Source organism: Eretmochelys imbricata, chromosome 6 (assembly GCF_965152235.1).
Source record: "Eretmochelys imbricata isolate rEreImb1 chromosome 6, rEreImb1.hap1, whole genome shotgun sequence".
Taxonomy (NCBI): domain Eukaryota; kingdom Metazoa; phylum Chordata; order Testudines; family Cheloniidae; genus Eretmochelys; species Eretmochelys imbricata.
The window spans coordinates 111,883,061-111,900,172 of NC_135577.1; the positions used below are offsets into that span (position 1 = coordinate 111,883,061).

Here is a 17,112-nt window from a genome sequence, read left to right on the forward strand (position 1 = left end):
AACAAAATGTTCTTACCCGGGATTCTCAGACTTTTGTGACCCCTTCCACACAGCAAGCCTCTGAGTGTGACCCCCCCCATACATTAAAAACATATATAGAGAGATGTGTGTGTGTGTGTGTGTGTGTGTATTATATATATAACACCATTATAAATGCTGGAAGCAAAACGGGATTTGGGGTGGAGGCTGACAGCTTGTGACCTCCTATGTAATAACCTTCTGATCCCCTTCGGGGTCCCGACCCCCAGTTTGAGAACGCCTATTCTTACCATTGTAGTGTATGCTGGTTTGGTGAGTGACAAGCTATATTTCCTTCTCTTGCAGCTGTCTTGTGACGATAAATACATTAAAGATTGTGACACGTTTTGAGACCTACTGTGAAAAACACTATATAAGAGAGGTGATGATATTCTGGCAAAAACACTTTTGCACCTGTAACTGTGTCTACATCAGAGTTTTTACTACTATAACCGTAATGTTAAAGTCATATCCCTCACTGCCACTGCTGTACCAGTAAAAGTTTCTAGTGTGAGTGTACCCCTAGATATATATGTGTATATACACCAAAAAATACTACATTAAAGAAAAAAATAGCAAATGAATGGCTAAGTCGTGCAATTAACAGGTATTTGTATTGGTTAGCTTTTTAGTGAGCATCAATTAGAAACATAAATACAGTTTGGGAAGTGTGGCCACCTTCAGTTACATGGTACCTGAAGTTAAGTAGATACTAGCAAAAACAAAGAACCCTGAAAACATTATTGATGTTTTAAAACCACAAAAAATGTCCCTTCACATTTCTACCCTACAATCAGAGGTCTGACTGCAGCACGTGTAGACGTACCTGGGCTAGCTCAGGTACCAACAGCAGTGAAGTTGCAGCAATGCAGACTTTGCTGTGGGCTAGCTACTCAAGTAGGTACCTAGAATCTTTGGCAGGCTTGTGCACCCCACACTGAAGTCTCCGTGGCTGCGGCTTCATTGCTGTTGATATTTACGCTAGCTAGATTAAAGCAAATTTAGGAATGTCTGTACATCCTGCAATCACACCTCTATTTGCAAAGTAGACATGCCCTCCATAGCTCAGGGCTTGTCTAAGCAGTGTTTTGTACTGCTATAGCTAGATTAGTTTTAAGCCCTGTCTATGCTAGAAAAGTTTTGCTGGCATAAGCTATACCAGCAAAAACTCTGAGTGGAGATGCAGTTTTTGCCGATATAAAAATTCTTTTCCTGGTATAGTATTAATCAGTTTTCCGAGACATAAGCTATAACAGCAGAAGTCCTACTATGCTCGTGTAAACTGGGCCTACACTAGAAACTTAAGCAGGCGTTGCTATGTCGGGGGGGAATCACCCCTAACCAACATAACTATGTCAGTATGAATATTAAACTTGGACCAAGCCTCAGAAACTGATATGGCTAAAACTGGACAACCCCCTAGGGAGGATGCAGTTATACCAGTATAAAGGTGTTTAAAGCAGTCCAAAACCTGTGTGTAGACCAGCCCTCATCATTCTTGTGACATCAGTCATGACTTTATGCATTTCACTTATCAGTCTTCTAGGGCAGAGAGAACATTTTAATTTAAATAAAGTGTGGGATTGGGTCATTTTGGGGGATAAAATATTTTACTCCTGCTGGAATTCTGTGCCACTGCACAGTGCAGAATTTGCGCAGAATTAATGTTCCCTACAGAATTTTATTTTTTCACACAATTTGTGATTTCCACTAAAATGCTTCCTTTTTCCAGTTTTGTGTGTTTCAAATGTATTTGTTACATACAGTGGAACCCTGATTATCCAATTTAACTGGAACTGGGGCCAGATTGGATAACCAAAAATCTGGATAAACTGGAAAATGGGTGGAGGGGCTCCCACTGTCACCCCCTGCCACCCAGGACCGACAGTGGGAGCCTCAGTTGACCTACACTTTCTGAATCATGTTTGTTGCCTGTATTGTTACATACATACTTGCTGACAGGTATTTTGAATAAATTACCAAAATAATAGAAACTGTCGTGATTATATAGTATTATTTTGACAAATAAAATACACAGAATTTTGCAGGATTTAAAACTGTTATGCACAGAATTTTTAATCTTTTGGAGCAGAATTCCCCCAGGAGTAATCTTTTTCAGGACTTCTGTAGACAAATCCTTTTTATTGATATTCCTCCCCCCTTTTTTTTTGCAGGTCTCCTCTAAACTTGAATGTACTTTTCTGTTTCCCTTTTTAAAATGTTTTGTGGCCACAAGGTGGCATAATTGCTTTACTAATGGTCTGTGCTGCAGTTTGGCCAGTACTGGGAGACGCAGCAATGCTGTTGTTCATTTTTATAGCAAAGGGTGGTTGGTTTTTTTTTTCCTGTTTCCATCACATTTTTGAGTTGAGAATTTATTTCATATTTTGTGTATGAATGATCCACATTCGATTTATTATACAAAATAGATTTATTCTGCATCTTTTTGGTGGAGGAGGAAAAAATCTACAGCTACAATCAAAATCTTACACGGTCTAGCATTGATCAAACAGTAGGAAGCACACTACAGCAGACTGCTAAGGCTGCTGCTGTGTCCTTATTTCACCCTGTTCTCTCAGGGTATTACATCACGTAGTATGCAAAGTGTTCAGAGTCTCCTGCAGTACCTCAGTAAAAGGGGTGAATTGAGGTTACAGTCGCAGCTCTACCTCTGCATTCTTTTTGCTTTCTCCAGGTTTTCTCTCTCCTGCAAACCCTGTCTGGGGTCCATGGTTCTTCTAGGCATGAAGTGACATTTGTGAAGCTGTCAGGAAGCAAATATTTATTTTGGGGACAATTCCACAGAAATATGTCCTCTATGGAGTGTTTTTATATTTGATGGAATGTGCCCAGGAAAAAGCTGCTTCCAAGCATTTCCTATCTTTCAGATAATAGACCCTTAAATAAACATTCCCTTGTTATGTATTTAAAATCATTCAAATCTTTGGTCTTAGAGTTGGGACTGTAATGAGGAGCAGTGCAGCTATTTATTCCGATCCCCTTCCTTCTAGCAGCTAACAAAGTCTCCTTTAGTGCCTGTGCATTACTGAATAACACCCACAGTACTTAAGCAGCTAGCTAGCTAAAAGCCAGGACATGCAGTATAGGTGGAGATAGGGTTTCCAGTGAGATTAAGGGAGACGTGCTGGGAAACCTAGCAAGTATTGCGCCCCCCCCCCCCAGATGCTGGGGGACTGTCTCTTCCCTTTCTCTCCTTCCCCACTGATGTTGGGTTGGGTGCAACCTGTCCATTTCCTTCAGTGCGTGCCCTAACAGCTCCCACTTGCACTGGAGAGAGGTGATGAGCAAGTGTCTAAATGTTTCCCACTTTTTTCTGCCTGCAGCATACAGGCAGAGCTGGGTGCCATTAGCAGGAGCATTTTTCTCTTCCAGCCTTTTATGCCTGACCATCCTCCTGGGAGGTGGAGGGAACAGACGCATTGGGCATGGATAGCTGCAGACTTGGGATCTTTGGATAAGCACATGCTTCCCACCCTGTGTGCTGGCCAGAGCAGAACATTTTGAGGGGGGTGAGTTTGCTCTTATGCACCAGCCAAGCACAAAACCCATGAAAGGAGGAGCCTTCTTAAAGATGTACAGGAATCTTCCTTTTACACAATCTGGTTTCTAATAGCAACAAGGGCCCTCATAGGAATCAGACACTTCATTTGTCACATAAGTGTCATTTCTTAAGCATCATTGTCTTGGTCTACACTGGAAAGTCTGGCTGGCATAGTTATGTCAGTTAGGCCATGGCTCTCAACCTTTCCTGGCTACTGTACCCCTTTCAGGAGTCTGATTTGTCTTGCGTACCCCCCACATTTCACCTCACTTAAACTACTTGCTTACAAAATCAGGCATAAAAATACAAAAGTGTCACAGCACACTATTACTGAAAAATTGCTTATTCTCATTTGTACTATATAGTTATAAATCATTTGGTATATAAATATTCTACTTACGTTTCAGTGTATAGTATATAGAGCAGTATAAACAAGTCATTGTCTATCTGAAATTTTAGATTGTACTGGCTTCGTGCGTGCTTTTTACGTAGCCTGTTGTAAAACTAGGCACGCATCTAGATGAGTTGAGTACCCCCTGGAAGCCCTCTGCATACCCCCCAGGGATCCATGTGCGCCTAGTTGAGAACCACTGAGTTATGCCATGTCTAGACTACAGATTTCTCGACCTAACTTACATCTGCCTAAAGCCACTGCAGGTATTAAATTGCTTTGTGTGTGTGTACAATTGGGTCCTTGTGTCGGTGGTGTATGTCCTCACCAGGAGTGCTTGTATCGATTGTATTGCCATTGTGGGACAGTTCCTAAAAGCCAGTAACAGTTGACATAAGCAACACAGTGTTACACTGACACTGTGTCAACCCAATTACATTGACTGTGCCTCTGCGCTGCTCAGGGAGGTGGTGTTACTAAATCGGTGTAGAGGGGCACTTATGTCTGGGGGAGCCAAATTTAAGCGAAGACCCTTCCACAGCTAGGTTGACACAAGGCAGCTTATGTCAATCTAACCCTGTACTGTACACCAGGCCTTAGGAGTGTGACCCTGTCCCTGCAACAGGCATAGTTGTGCTGGCAGAAGCCCTAGTACAGACACAGGGTAGGTCTACACTTAAAATACTACATCGGCACAGCTGCGCCACTGTAATGCTTTAACGAAAATGCTCTGTGCTGAGGGGGAAAGAGTTCTCCCATCAGGATAGTTAATCTGCCTTTCTGAGAGGCTTCATGAGAAGCCCTCCTGCTGACATAGCGCTGTCTACACTGGGGGTTAGGTCAGTATAATTATGTCGCTCAGGGGTGTGAAAGTCTGTAGTGTAGACCAGACCACAGTTATACTGGCAAAAAGGCAATGTGCTAGTGTAGCCTTGGCTATGTCTATACTGGAAATGCTACAGTGGCACAGCTGTAGCGACAACAGGTTCCCTTGCTGTAGTAGATCCATCTCTGAGAGGTGGGTAGGTAGCTAGGTCGATGGAAGTACTCTGTTGACCCAGTGCTGCCTATGCTGGAGCTTAGGTTGGATTAACTATGTCTCTTAGGGGTGTGAGTTTTTTCATAGGCCTGAGTGATTAGCCAGGTTGACCTAACTTTATAGTGCAGAGCAGCCCTTAGGGTCTGTCTACGCTTCAAGCAGAGGTCTGACTGCCACATGTGTAGACATACCTAAACTAGCTTTAGGACTTGTCTTTGCTGAGAACTTACATTGGCAGAGCAACGTCCTTCAAGGGTGTGAGAAGTCCCCCTGAGAGATGTAGCTATGTCAACCTAACCCAAAGTGTAGACAGTACTAGGTCGCTGGAAGAATTCTTCTGTCGACCTAGCTGTCGCGTCTCGGGGAGGTGGAGCGCCTACGCTGACGGGAGAACCTTTCAGTCGGCGTAGGTAGTGTCGATGCTACAGAGGCGCCACTGCAGCAACTGAAGTGTAGACATACCCTCAATCTAGCCAATTTGGGTACCAAAGCTAGTTCAGGTACGTCTACACATGCTGTAGTCACACCTATGATTGTGGTGTAGGCATGCTCTTGAACACAATAGACTATATTCCTCCTTGTTGTAACCACTCAGGTCACGGGTTACACTAGAAAGGAATGTGGTGCGGTAGTTCTATAAAGAAACCACTAGAATGTGCCTGCACTGTTTTTACAGCACAGCTTGTACTCAGCAAACTTCTGTTAGTCAGGTCTGGTTGCTTACATACTAACAGCAGCCAGCAGATTTTTCACGTGCATACACACACCCCTCACCTAAAGTCTTCCCATCCTGGGAAGTCCTGCAGCAGGAGAGGTAGTCTCTCAAGTAGCTAGGGAGAGTTCCATGGTGGGCTTTCCATCTCAAGATGGAGACTGTGGGACCTGGATTCTGTACTGAATGAGGAAAGCACTGGTGAGATGGGTTCAGAGGGGTCTGCACTGCTAAGTAGATGAGCTCCTATGCTTTGTACCGTTGAGGCTTTTTCAGGGTGAGTGGCTTAAATCCCAAGGAGGAGTTACAGTAATTGAGCTTGGAGGTTGCAAATGCCTAGATCACTGTGGGCAGGTCCAAGTCTTCCAGAATGCTGTGGAATTGTGTGACAAGGCCAAGATGGAAGTGTGTATGTTTTTGTGTGGCATATGTGGGACTGTAGCAATTCAAGTATCTGGTAATACTGAGGAGTTGAGTCTAAAAGGATTCAATGAGTGATTCAAGTCCATAAGCAATAGCATGGCCCTACTTAATGCAAAGGGTACCTGCAAGATAGGAGCAAAAAATCTAGAATTGCCCAACACCTCTGAACCCTCAAAGTGTGAGCTCCAAAGAAAGAGTGAGCTAATACTTAGATGAGAAATGGCAGGCAGCATGAACTAAGTGGCCTCATTCACTGCTTGCAACTTCCTGGTTTATTGGCACAATAGATTATAAACCCCCCCTCCCACCATGCCCTTTCAGTATATGAAAGTTGCTATTCTACTGTTTGTTTTTCTCTCCTCTTCCTCCCTTCCCTTTGTCCTTCTTCCCCGGCACACACGCGCGTGCACGCGCACACACCCACGCACCCACACCCATTCTCTGTGCCTCCTGGCCAGCATCCTGGTGTGATGCCCCTAGCAATTTGCTTCACCACATACTGAGTTCCTCTATAAAGTGACGAAGTTCTATTAATGTTGCTATTGCTATAGTGACCCCTCTTCCTGTCCTTTTTAGCTAGGTTTATAGAAAAGACCTTAATGAATGGTTTAAAAAAAATGTGTTTTGAATTGCTGTAGCTGTTAAAATGTTAATTTATTGGAAGGGAGAGCTCTTTAAATCTCCAAGGAGAAGAAATTAAGGATAAAAATGGTGAAATAATATCTGGAACTATAGATCTTTCCTCACTCAAAGAGCCAGTTACTGCTGCAATCCTTTACCCAAGTGATTGGCGTTCCCAAGAGCTTAGTACTATCTCTAGAACTTAACTGTTTTTGTTGGGCCTTAAGGCAAAGTACTTAATGAATCGCATAGAAAATATCTACATTAAGAAAAGTTAAGGGTGCATAGTCAGACACTCAAGCTGGGAAACATCCTAATTAAGGTTTCCTGTGTAACCCTAATTCTGCCCACTTGTGTGCTTGGATTGTGATATGCTCTTAATGGGATGTGATCACAAAATTTCCACAGGACTCCTCTCTCATTCGGGGGGCAGGATGGATGGTGCTTGGGGAATGATGCAACTGTACAGTATTTTTCAGTTTGTGGCCTCATGCTTTACTTACTGCACCCTGTCCAAGCTGCACTGAATATGGAACTGTTTGTTTTCTCATGGGCTTTTCCATGGCACTCATCACTATAGTAACCAGCTGCTTCACAAAGATTAATGAAATTATTTTTACAGTGCCCATGAGTTTTTAGAAAGGTATTGTCCCAATTTTACAGATGGGGAGCTGAGACATGGATATCTAGGCCAAAATTAAGGGTCTACTAATATTGGGTGCCTCACTAAAGATGCTTAGGTTTGAGATATAGATATATATATTTTCCCCTTCTTCAAAAGCTGCTCAGCCCTCTCCATTCTTGTTGATTTCACTTGAAGAGCTCAGCATATCTGAAAACCAGACCTTAGGTGTTCCAAGATGAGCATCCAGAAAACAAGGAACCAACAGTTAGTTGAAGATTTTTGAGTTAAGTAATTTGTCCAGCAAGTAAAAAGCTTGTGACACAGCCAAAGAGAACAGAATTCAGGCAGGTGCATGTCCTTTCTCTTTTTGCAGTCCCCTTGCCACTTTACTAATCACCTTTTAACTTCAGCTGCAAATCACAATAGTCCTATAAACAACTACCTGATTTGCCATCCATCCTATTCATGAAATGAAGCAGGAGTCCTTTGTGGTTATTAAAACAAACAAATGGTGATTGTCCCTAAAGACTGCGTATTGTGATACATGAGCAAAGGGACAGAATTAGGTTATATGAGCAAGACTAAATTAAATATCTTTGCTGGTTGAAACCCTCAACTGTTTCTGGCCATGAAGAATGCAGTCTTATGGACTGATTCTTGCAAGAGCCTAATGGGAAAGTATTAGAACAGGATACCATGTGGTTCTTTTTTGTTGCTTGCATGTTTTTTAAATATAACTAACTCTTTCCCCAAGTTCTGTACAGGGGATGTGAAGTCCGTTACTGGGCAATAGGTGAATGATATGGGTAATAAGTAACCATTAGCCTCCTCCCTGTTTAGACTCAAAGCAGCTGAATTTTATATCCTCTGTTGTAGACTAGAAAGTGGGGCAAGGCCCATGTGTGAAATGTCTTCAGGACCTATTTTTATTTTTCAGTGGATGAATACATTGCCATTGCTAAAGAGAAACATGGATACAACATGGAACAGGTAACAAAAAAGATTATTTGCATTTCTGTATTTAAACTGACCTTTTTTTCCCAGTAGGTACTAGAACCTGATTTAAAGCAAACTGCCACACTGCAAACTTTCTTCCTTCCACTCATCCAGCATAGTAATACATTTCTTTTCTGAGGACATGCAGTTCATCCTAATTTATTAATGATAGTCACTAAAACGCCCAAATTTCAGTGTTTTGATGCACACCTCCCATTGATTTTCAGAGGTATTTGGCCTTGTGTTGCAGTCTGATCTATGTCTATGTTGGTAAAATTCTGGTCTCATTGCAGCCCATGACAAGGCTCTCCTTTACTTGAGTGAGGCCCAGATTTCACTCTGGCTTTTTCGGTCTCCTGCTTAAGACGCATCTCGACAAACACTTGGACAGTTGGGTACCTTCACGCACCTGAGTAGTTCTTCTGAATTAAGTGGGACGTCTCATGTGCATTAAGTTTTGTGGTGGGGAGGAGGGATGGGTTCTGCTGGTTTATTATATTGGGAATAAAGGTATTGTCTCTACTGGAGGACTTTGACTTGAGAATTAGAGAAATTATGTCCTTGCAAGAGCAATGGGACTGAAGAGTGAGTGATTAAGAGGGGAAGAGGTTTTAGTCAGATGACCAAACCCTCATTTTTGTGTTAGCCATTGAAAGTGTAGGTCTTAAACATTCTTGAGAAGAGACATCTTAAAGTTCTTCTTCGAGTACTTGCTCATGTGTATTCCACAGTAGGTGTGCGTGCACGCCACATGCACCGGTGCCGGAAGTTTTCCCCTTAGCAGTACCCGTAAGGGGGGGAGCACCTCTGCGACCCCTGGAGTGGCGCCTCTATATCACGCTATAAGGGGGACCGCGAGCTCCCCCCCACCCTCAGTTCCTTCTTGCCACCAGAGAAGGTGCGTCGGAACTTCTTGCTCCAGCGTTCCTGCAGCCTTTCCAGTTGATCTTAGTGGTACCTTTAGCTAGTTGTTAGTAACTCATGGAAAGTAGTTTCTCAGTTGTTAGAGTGGGCCCAGGGCATGCCCCATGCCCCAGGCTTAAAGTCATGCGACTCCTGTCGCCATTCCATGCCAAGGAGCGATCTGTATGCTGAGTGTCTCCGCTGCTTGGGCCAAACTCACGTGAGTGAACGCTGTAAGATCTGCAGGTCTTTCAAGCTGCGAACTAAGAAGGAGAGAGACATCAGGCTTCACGCTCTTCTCATGGAATCTGCATTCTCTCAACGCCGGTACGCTGTGCGGACTCGGCACCGGGCGCCGCATCGTCGGTGCGCAGCGAAACCCCCTCCACCAGTGGGCACCGTTCCCCTTCCAAGAAACAAAGGAAGAGCTCGACTTCGCAGCGGTGCTGAGAGAAGGAAGGGGGAGAGGCTGGTCCCGCGTTGGGCAGCCCTCTGTCCCCCCCGGGCTCGAAACCACCGACTTGTGCTAAGTGGAGTAGCCCGGCAGCGCTGACATGTGACTCTCCCGCAGTCAGGATGCCATTGACGCCAGAGGCTCTACAGGCCGAACGTGACAGCCTGAGCTTGCCAGTGCCTGGGGCGCCGCCGGTGGTGGGCCCCCAGTCCTGAGGCAAACCAGCACTGGGCGCTCAACAGGACTCCCCAGCACGGCGCAGCTCTCACTCTGAAGACCGTTCTCTGCTTCGTTCGGTACGCAGCGACCGATCTGCTCGCAGCTCGCGTCCACCACCCTCGACGCCAACCAGGGTTCCATCCGGGCAGGAGTCCCCGGGTCCCTCCACGCCACAAAGCAGCGGATGCAGGCACCGAGATAGGCGTTGAAGGTGCGCCTCTTCATGATGTAGCTATCATAGCTGGTCTCTGTGCGACCGACGTTGATGCTCCTGGTCAAGCTCCCGCTCTGTCAGCCGTCATATGCGGGGCTCCTGCCGCGTGTCACCGACACCGCAGCTCCCGGCACCGAAGCGAGTCTCGGGACAGTACTTCCGGCGGGTACTGTTCCTTGACGTCAATGTCCCGGTCCCGTGGAAGACAGCATCGTGGGCTCCCACTGCTCCTATGGTACCGTTCGGTCGGTGGTGACCTTGGCACCCAGCCCCCCCCTCGCTGGGCTGTACTGCTCAGCCAGACCAGATAGTGGCACCGGGCCCGCAGCATGAACAGTGGCAAGGGGCCCCATGGAAGGGACAATGGTGTAAATGGGCACAGTGGCCGCCAATGCCCACCCAGGTGGGGGACTCCCTTGGTGGCCAGGTCGTCCGAGGCCCTGTTGGCCTTGCTATCTAGGCAGAGAGACAAGTCAACAGGTTATGAGTTGTCGGCTCCGCGCCTGGACTCCGACCTGAGGGTTGATCCCCTGGCACAGGCTGAGGCCTACAGCCCCATGCTAGCCTCCTCTCCTGAACCGGATGACACCATCACAGCACCGCTGCCCTCTGCTCCACAGGAAGACTTTAGGGCGCATCAAGACCTGCTAACGCGGGTGGCGTCGAGCCTCCAGCTGCAGGCCGAGGAGATGGAGGGCCTGTCTGATTCCCTCTTTAATGTACTGTCCCCCTCGGTGTCGGGCTGTGTGGCTTTACCCCTTCACCAAGGTGTAGCCAACTTCTCCAATGCCTTGCGGCTAACTCTTGCCCCTCTGGCACCAATTTCCAGGAAGGCTGAGAGGAAGTATTTTGTGCCAGCCAAGAACCATGAATACCTCTACTCTCCCCTGGCACCCAACTCTCTGGTGGTGGAATCTGTGAACCACCAGGAGTGGAAGGGCCAGTCCGCGGCCACCCCCCAAGAATAAAGACGCCGGGAGACTAGACTCCTTTGGTAGAAAACTTTACTCCTCTTAGAGTTTCCAGCTCAGGGTGGCTACCATCAGGCCTTACTGAGCCGATATGATTTTAATTTATGGGAGTCCCTGCCAAAGTTCGAGCCACTCCTCCCAGAGCCGGATAGGAAGGACTTTAAGGCATTGGTGGACGAAGGGGCGATGGCAGCCAAAGCTGCCCTGCAGGCAGCGGCAGAGACGGCGGCTCGCTTGATGGCCTCCGCGATCTCCATGCGCAGGGCATCATGGCTCCTCCTGTCCAGGCTTTCGGCAGAGGTCCAGTCCCTCACGCAGGACCTGCTGTTCGACAGGAAGGCCCTGTTTGCCAAACAGACGGACGTCAGGCTGCACGGTATGAAAGACTCTCACTCCACCCTGCAGACCGTGGGCCTGTACGTCCCTCCGGCTAAGGACAAGGCCAGACCGCAAACGTTGGCTCACTCTGCACAGAGCAGATATGAGCCCCTTACAAGAGGCCAAGAGAACCAAAAGTGCCGGCCTCAACGACAGTCCTGCTCTGCCCCATAGCCCGGGCCCTCTAAGGTCAAGAGGCAGGGGAAGAGGCGGTTTTGACTATTTGCAGGGGGGAACCAGGGTAGTTGCCATGGAAACCCCCTACTAATAAAGTTTGTGTTTAGCAACCGATTGTCTGCCTTCCATGGGGAGTGGTCACAAATAACCTCGGACCGCTGGGTCCTCAGCACCATTTCCAAGGGCTACATGTTGCAGTTCAGTTCACCCCTGCCCAACCACCCCCCGATCCTGGTGGGCTTGGGGGACCCAGAGCACGTTCACCTCCTACGTCAGGAGGTGGAACGACTACTATGCCTGGGGGAGATGGAGAGAGTGCCAGTAGAATTCCAGGGCAGGGGCTTCTACTCCCTATATTTCCTGATCCCAAAGATGAAAGGAGGTCTCAGGCCCATCCTAGAACTGAGGAATCTCAATCGGTTTATGGTCTGCTCCAAGTTCCTCATGGTATCCCTGGCTTCTATTATCGCGGCCCTGGACCTTCAGGACGCATATTTCCACATCCATATTTTCAAAGGGCACAGGCGCTTCCTCAGTTTCCTGGTAGGGCCCGACCACTACCAGTTCACGGTTCTCCCATTTGGCCTATCCACGGCGCCCAGGCTGTTCACAAAGTGTATGGCGATGGTGGCAGCCTACCTCAGATGAGAAGGGGTCCAGATGTTCCCATATCTGGATGATGGCTTCTCAAGGGCAACTCACTGTCTCAGGTGAGGGCCCGTGTGGATCTGCTCCTGTCTACATGCACCAATCTCGGTCTGTTTGTAAACGAGAACAAATCAACACTGGTCCCGGTGCAGCACATAGAATTCATAGGGGCACTACTGGACTCCTTAAGGGCCACAGCCTTTCTCCCAGTGGCCAGCTTCGAAACCCTCAAAGGTCTCATCACCTCGGTCACGGCTTTTTTTTGCTGACAACAGCAAAGGCGTGCCTTCAGATCCTGGGACACATGGCGGCGTGCATGTATGTGGTCTGCCATGCCAGGTTCTGAATGAGGCCCCTCCAGCTATGGCAAGTCTCCCACTTCTCCCAGGCACGGGACGGCCTGGACAAGGCCCTCACGGTACCGACCCCGGTAATTGCCTCCCTACAATGGTGGTCCTCCCCGGGCAACATGCTCCAGGGGGCTCCTTTCCGGGAGACAGCCCCGTCAATAGACCTGGTGTCTAATGCGTCAGACTTGGGCTGGGGAGCCCACATAGGGAACATGCAAACCCAAGGGATGTGGTCAACCTTGGACATGTCCCTCCATATAAATGTCAGGGAGCTCAGGGCGATACGGTTGGCATGTGTGGCTTTCATCATGCAGCTTCACGGCAAGGTGGTCAGAGTCCTTACGGCAACACCGCTGTGATGTTCTACATCAACAGGCAAGGTGGGGCATTTCCCTGAGGGCTTTCCACCTACCGGGCGCCCGCAATACACAGGCCGATTGCCTCAGCAGGGTTTTCTTCCCCCATTATGAGTGGTCGCTCCACTCGGAGGTCACTCACCGGCTCTTTCGAGAGTGGGGAATTCCCCACATGGACCTGTTTGCGACCCGCCAGAACTGGCATTGCCCCCGGTTTTGTTCCGGGGGGGGGGTGTGGCTTGGGAAGGGATGCGATCTCAGATGCCTTCCTCCTGCAGTGGTTGGACCAGCTTTTCTGTGCTTTTCCACCATTTCCCCTTATAGGGAAAGATCTAGAAAAAGTGAAAGCAGACAAGGCACGTATCATCCTTATTGCCCCAGCCTGGTCCCGTCAGTACTAGTACGGGACCCTACTGGACCTCAGGTGGTCCCTCAGAGGAGGTTGCCACTTCGCCCAGACCTCCTCTCCCAGAATGGGGGCTGCCTCCTTCATCCCAATCTGGCCGCTCTCCACTTGACAGCATGGCTGCTGGGTGGCTAGACGAGGAGGAGAGGAGGTATTCTGAGGAAGTCAGGCAGGTCCTCCTGGAAAGTAGGAAGCCATCCACACACCGGACGTACCTGGCGAAGTGGTCCAGATTTTCTAGGTGGGTGGGGGAGCGGGGAGTCTCCCCATCGTCCGCACCGCTCCAGTTTATCCTTGAGTACCTCCTGTCCCTTAGGACCCAAGGGCTGGCACCCGCCTCTGTCAGAGTACGCTTGGTGGCCATATCGGCCTTCCACACACCGGTGTAAGGGTACTTGGCCTTCTCCCATAATATGACCTCCCGCTTCCTGAAAGGCCTTGACCGTTCATTCCCGTATACTAGACCCCATGTACCACAATGGGACCTAGACCTGGTGGAGTTCCGCCTCACGGGACCTCCCTCTGAACCCTTGGTCACGTGTTCCTGGTCTCTCCTCTCCTGGAAGGTAGCCTGCCTTGTAGCAATCACGTCAGCCCGACGTGTCTCAAAGCTCAGGGCCTTGACCTCAGAACCTCCATATACAGTCTTCCACAAGGATAAGGTTCAGCTTTGCCCATGCCCTGCATTCCTCCCGAAGGTGGTCTCCGCCTTCCATATGGAACAGGACATCTTCCTTCCCGTGGTCTGTCCCAAGCCCCATTTCTCCAGTGAGGAACACCGCCTCCACACGCTCAATGTGAGCAGGGCACTGGCCTTCTACCTGGATCGGACTAAACCGTTCTGTAAATCCTCGCAACTCTTCGTTGCCTTCGTTCCACCCAGCGCCTTTCTCACTGGATCACCGTGTGCAGACGCACGTGCTATGATCTGGCAGGGGTTCCCCCGCCACCAATCGTCAGGGTGCACTCAATGAGGGCTCAGGCCTCGTCGGCTGCCTATGTAGCCCATGTCCCTATCCAGGACATCTGTAGGGCTGCCATCTGGTCTTCAGTTCACACGTTCACTACGCATAATGTGATCGTCTCCCAGACTAGGGATGATGCTGGGTTCGGCAGAGCAGTACTGCGTCCCAGGAACTAGTGCACTCCTACCCACAGATATAGCTTGGAATCATCTACTGTAGAATACACATGAGCAATCACTCAAAGAAGAAAAGACAGTTATCTGTTCCTTCGAGATGTGTTGCTCATGTCTATTCCACATCCCGCCCTTCTTCCCTCTGTCAGAGTTGTCTGGCAAGAAGGAACCAAGGGTGGGAGGAGCTCGTGGCCTCCCTTATAGCACGATATAGAGGTGCAACTCCAGGGGTTGCAGCAGTGTTCTTCCCCCCCCCCCCCCCACGGGTACTGCTAAGGGAAAAACTTCCGGCACCGGTGCACATGGTGCATACACATACCTACTGTGGAATAGACATGAGCAACACATCTCAAAGAACACCAGTTACGGAACAGGTAACTGTCTTTTTCAGCGTCCCTGCTGTTAAGGTGTGAGAAACCATACAAATACATGTGCTCTGAGCTGTCCATCAGATGCTCCAGCAAAACCAGGGAAGATCAGAAATAACATTCATGATATTTCTAGGACCAAAAATAATAATAATTAATAATAAAAACCCTTAAAGCAGTGAATAGCCACAAGCCTAATTCTTGCCTCTTTTTTTTTTTTTAAACATAGATAACCTTTAAGGTTGAGATAGGTGTGTGTGTTCTAATATGTGAAGTCATGAATAACTTCCTCAAAAAAGGTTTCAGAGTAGCAGTCGTGTTAGTCTGTATCCGCAAAAAGAAAAGGAGTACTTGTGGCACCGTAGAGACTAACAAATTTATTTGAGCATAAGCTTTCGTTGCATCCGATGAAGCGAGCTGTAGCTCAAGAAAGTTTATGCTCAAATAAATTTGTTAGTCTCTAAGGTGCCACAAGTCCTCCTGTTCCTTTTCCTCAAAAAACTAAGCCCTACATATTTGAGTGACCTTCTATTCGATTTTAGTCGAAAGGTGAATGTTTCTGGAAAGTGAAAACTGATCAAACTTTGTTTAAAATTAAAACTCTTATAAAACTGAGGTGCAGCCAGGTGCCAGGTCTGAAGCTTTAAACACTGAAAACACACTTTTGTTTTTAGACAACTCTCACAACGTCTAAAGTTTGAAAACATGTCTTCTCCTTGAACAGAAGGATTTTTGTGGCTGTGATGCTGTGACCAGAAGGGAGAGTGGGATGGGAACGTCTGGTTAAGGAGAGGGAGGAAGGAGAAAAGTATGTGTTTGTGCTACTGGGCTCTCTGGATTGTGGCATGTCGACTCACTGAGCTATGTAACTATGTGCTTGAATGATCAGTACCATCTGGCACTTTCTAAGCTCTCAGTGTTGTCCCACTGTTCACTTGTCATGATTTGAGCCTATGATCAGCCAGGCTGGTGGCAATTGAGCATTTGCTGCCAGGTTTACAGTGATCTGTGAAATGAGCTGATAGACTCTGTCCAGTTGCCTTCCCATTATCCTACTAAATGAATTTGTCCTGTTCCCAGCCATTTCTTCTTGGTCCTTAGGTCTCATTCTGATCTCTCACTGGGAGGGGTAGATTATCCCACATCTGCCTACAGTGGGGTTCTTACCCCTTTCTCTGAAGTATCTGGTACTGGCCACTATCAGAAACAGAATGCTAGAGTAGGGGGATCTTGAGTCTGATCCAGTATGGCAATTAATAGACTTAAACGAGAAACTGCAGAACTGAAATTAATTTGCAAACTGGACACCATCAAATTAGGCCTGAACAGAGACTGGGAGTGGATGGATCACTACAGAAACTAAATCAATTCCTTAGTCTCTAAGGTGCCACAAGTACCCCTCCTTGTTTTTACAAAAACTAATTTCACGTTGCTAAATACTCACACCTTCTTGTCAACTGTTTCAAATGGGCCACCTTGTTTACATTGGCCTCGTTAACACTACAGATGTGATTTCCACTCCTCCTTGTCAACTGTTGAGAATTGCCTACTTCCAACTTAAATTGAATTGGCTTGTTAGCACTGACTCCCACTTGATAAAGCAACTCCCGTCTTTTTATATGCTGTGTATTTATACCTCCCTGCTGTATGTTCCACTCCATGCATCTGATGAAGTGGGTTTTAGCCCACAAAAGCTTATGCCCAAATAAATTTGTTAGTCTCTAAAGTGCCGCAAGGACTCCTCATTATTTTTGCTGTTACAGACTAACACGGCTACCCTCTGAATCCTATGTTCCTGTTTCTTCATAATGAATTGTCCTGGGGTGGTAAAAATGGAAGAGAACCTTCCACTGTTCTTCCTTTGCAGGACAGCATATGCCCCAAAGACTTAGGTGGTCCTCGAATTTGAAAACCAAGCACTGCTAGGAAATACACAGAATGTCCTTCCAGGATGGTTATTTTATGCAAATAGTCCTACTGATCCAATGTTTTAGAAATTCTATTTTTGAAATTGGCCTTTCCCAGGAAAAAATTGCAAAACCATGGACACTTCCCCTTTCAGATTGATGTTAGACATGAGATCCTCTGAAGGGGAAGAGTGAGAATTTGAGGGAACCATTCAAGCCTAGACAACCTGCTTTAG

General features: G+C 47.4%; 1 protein-coding gene across 1 annotated transcript in view; it reads left to right on the forward strand.

The window, feature by feature from the left end:
- RCOR1 (REST corepressor 1) overlaps window positions 1-17,112 on the forward strand; it is a 125,400-nt gene that overhangs the window by 76,761 nt on the left and 31,527 nt on the right. Inside the window, exon 4 of the mRNA XM_077819400.1 lies at window positions 8,329-8,381. Within this exon, the coding sequence (XP_077675526.1) occupies window positions 8,329-8,381 (53 nt within the window). The remainder of the gene's footprint in view (window positions 1-8,328; window positions 8,382-17,112) is intronic.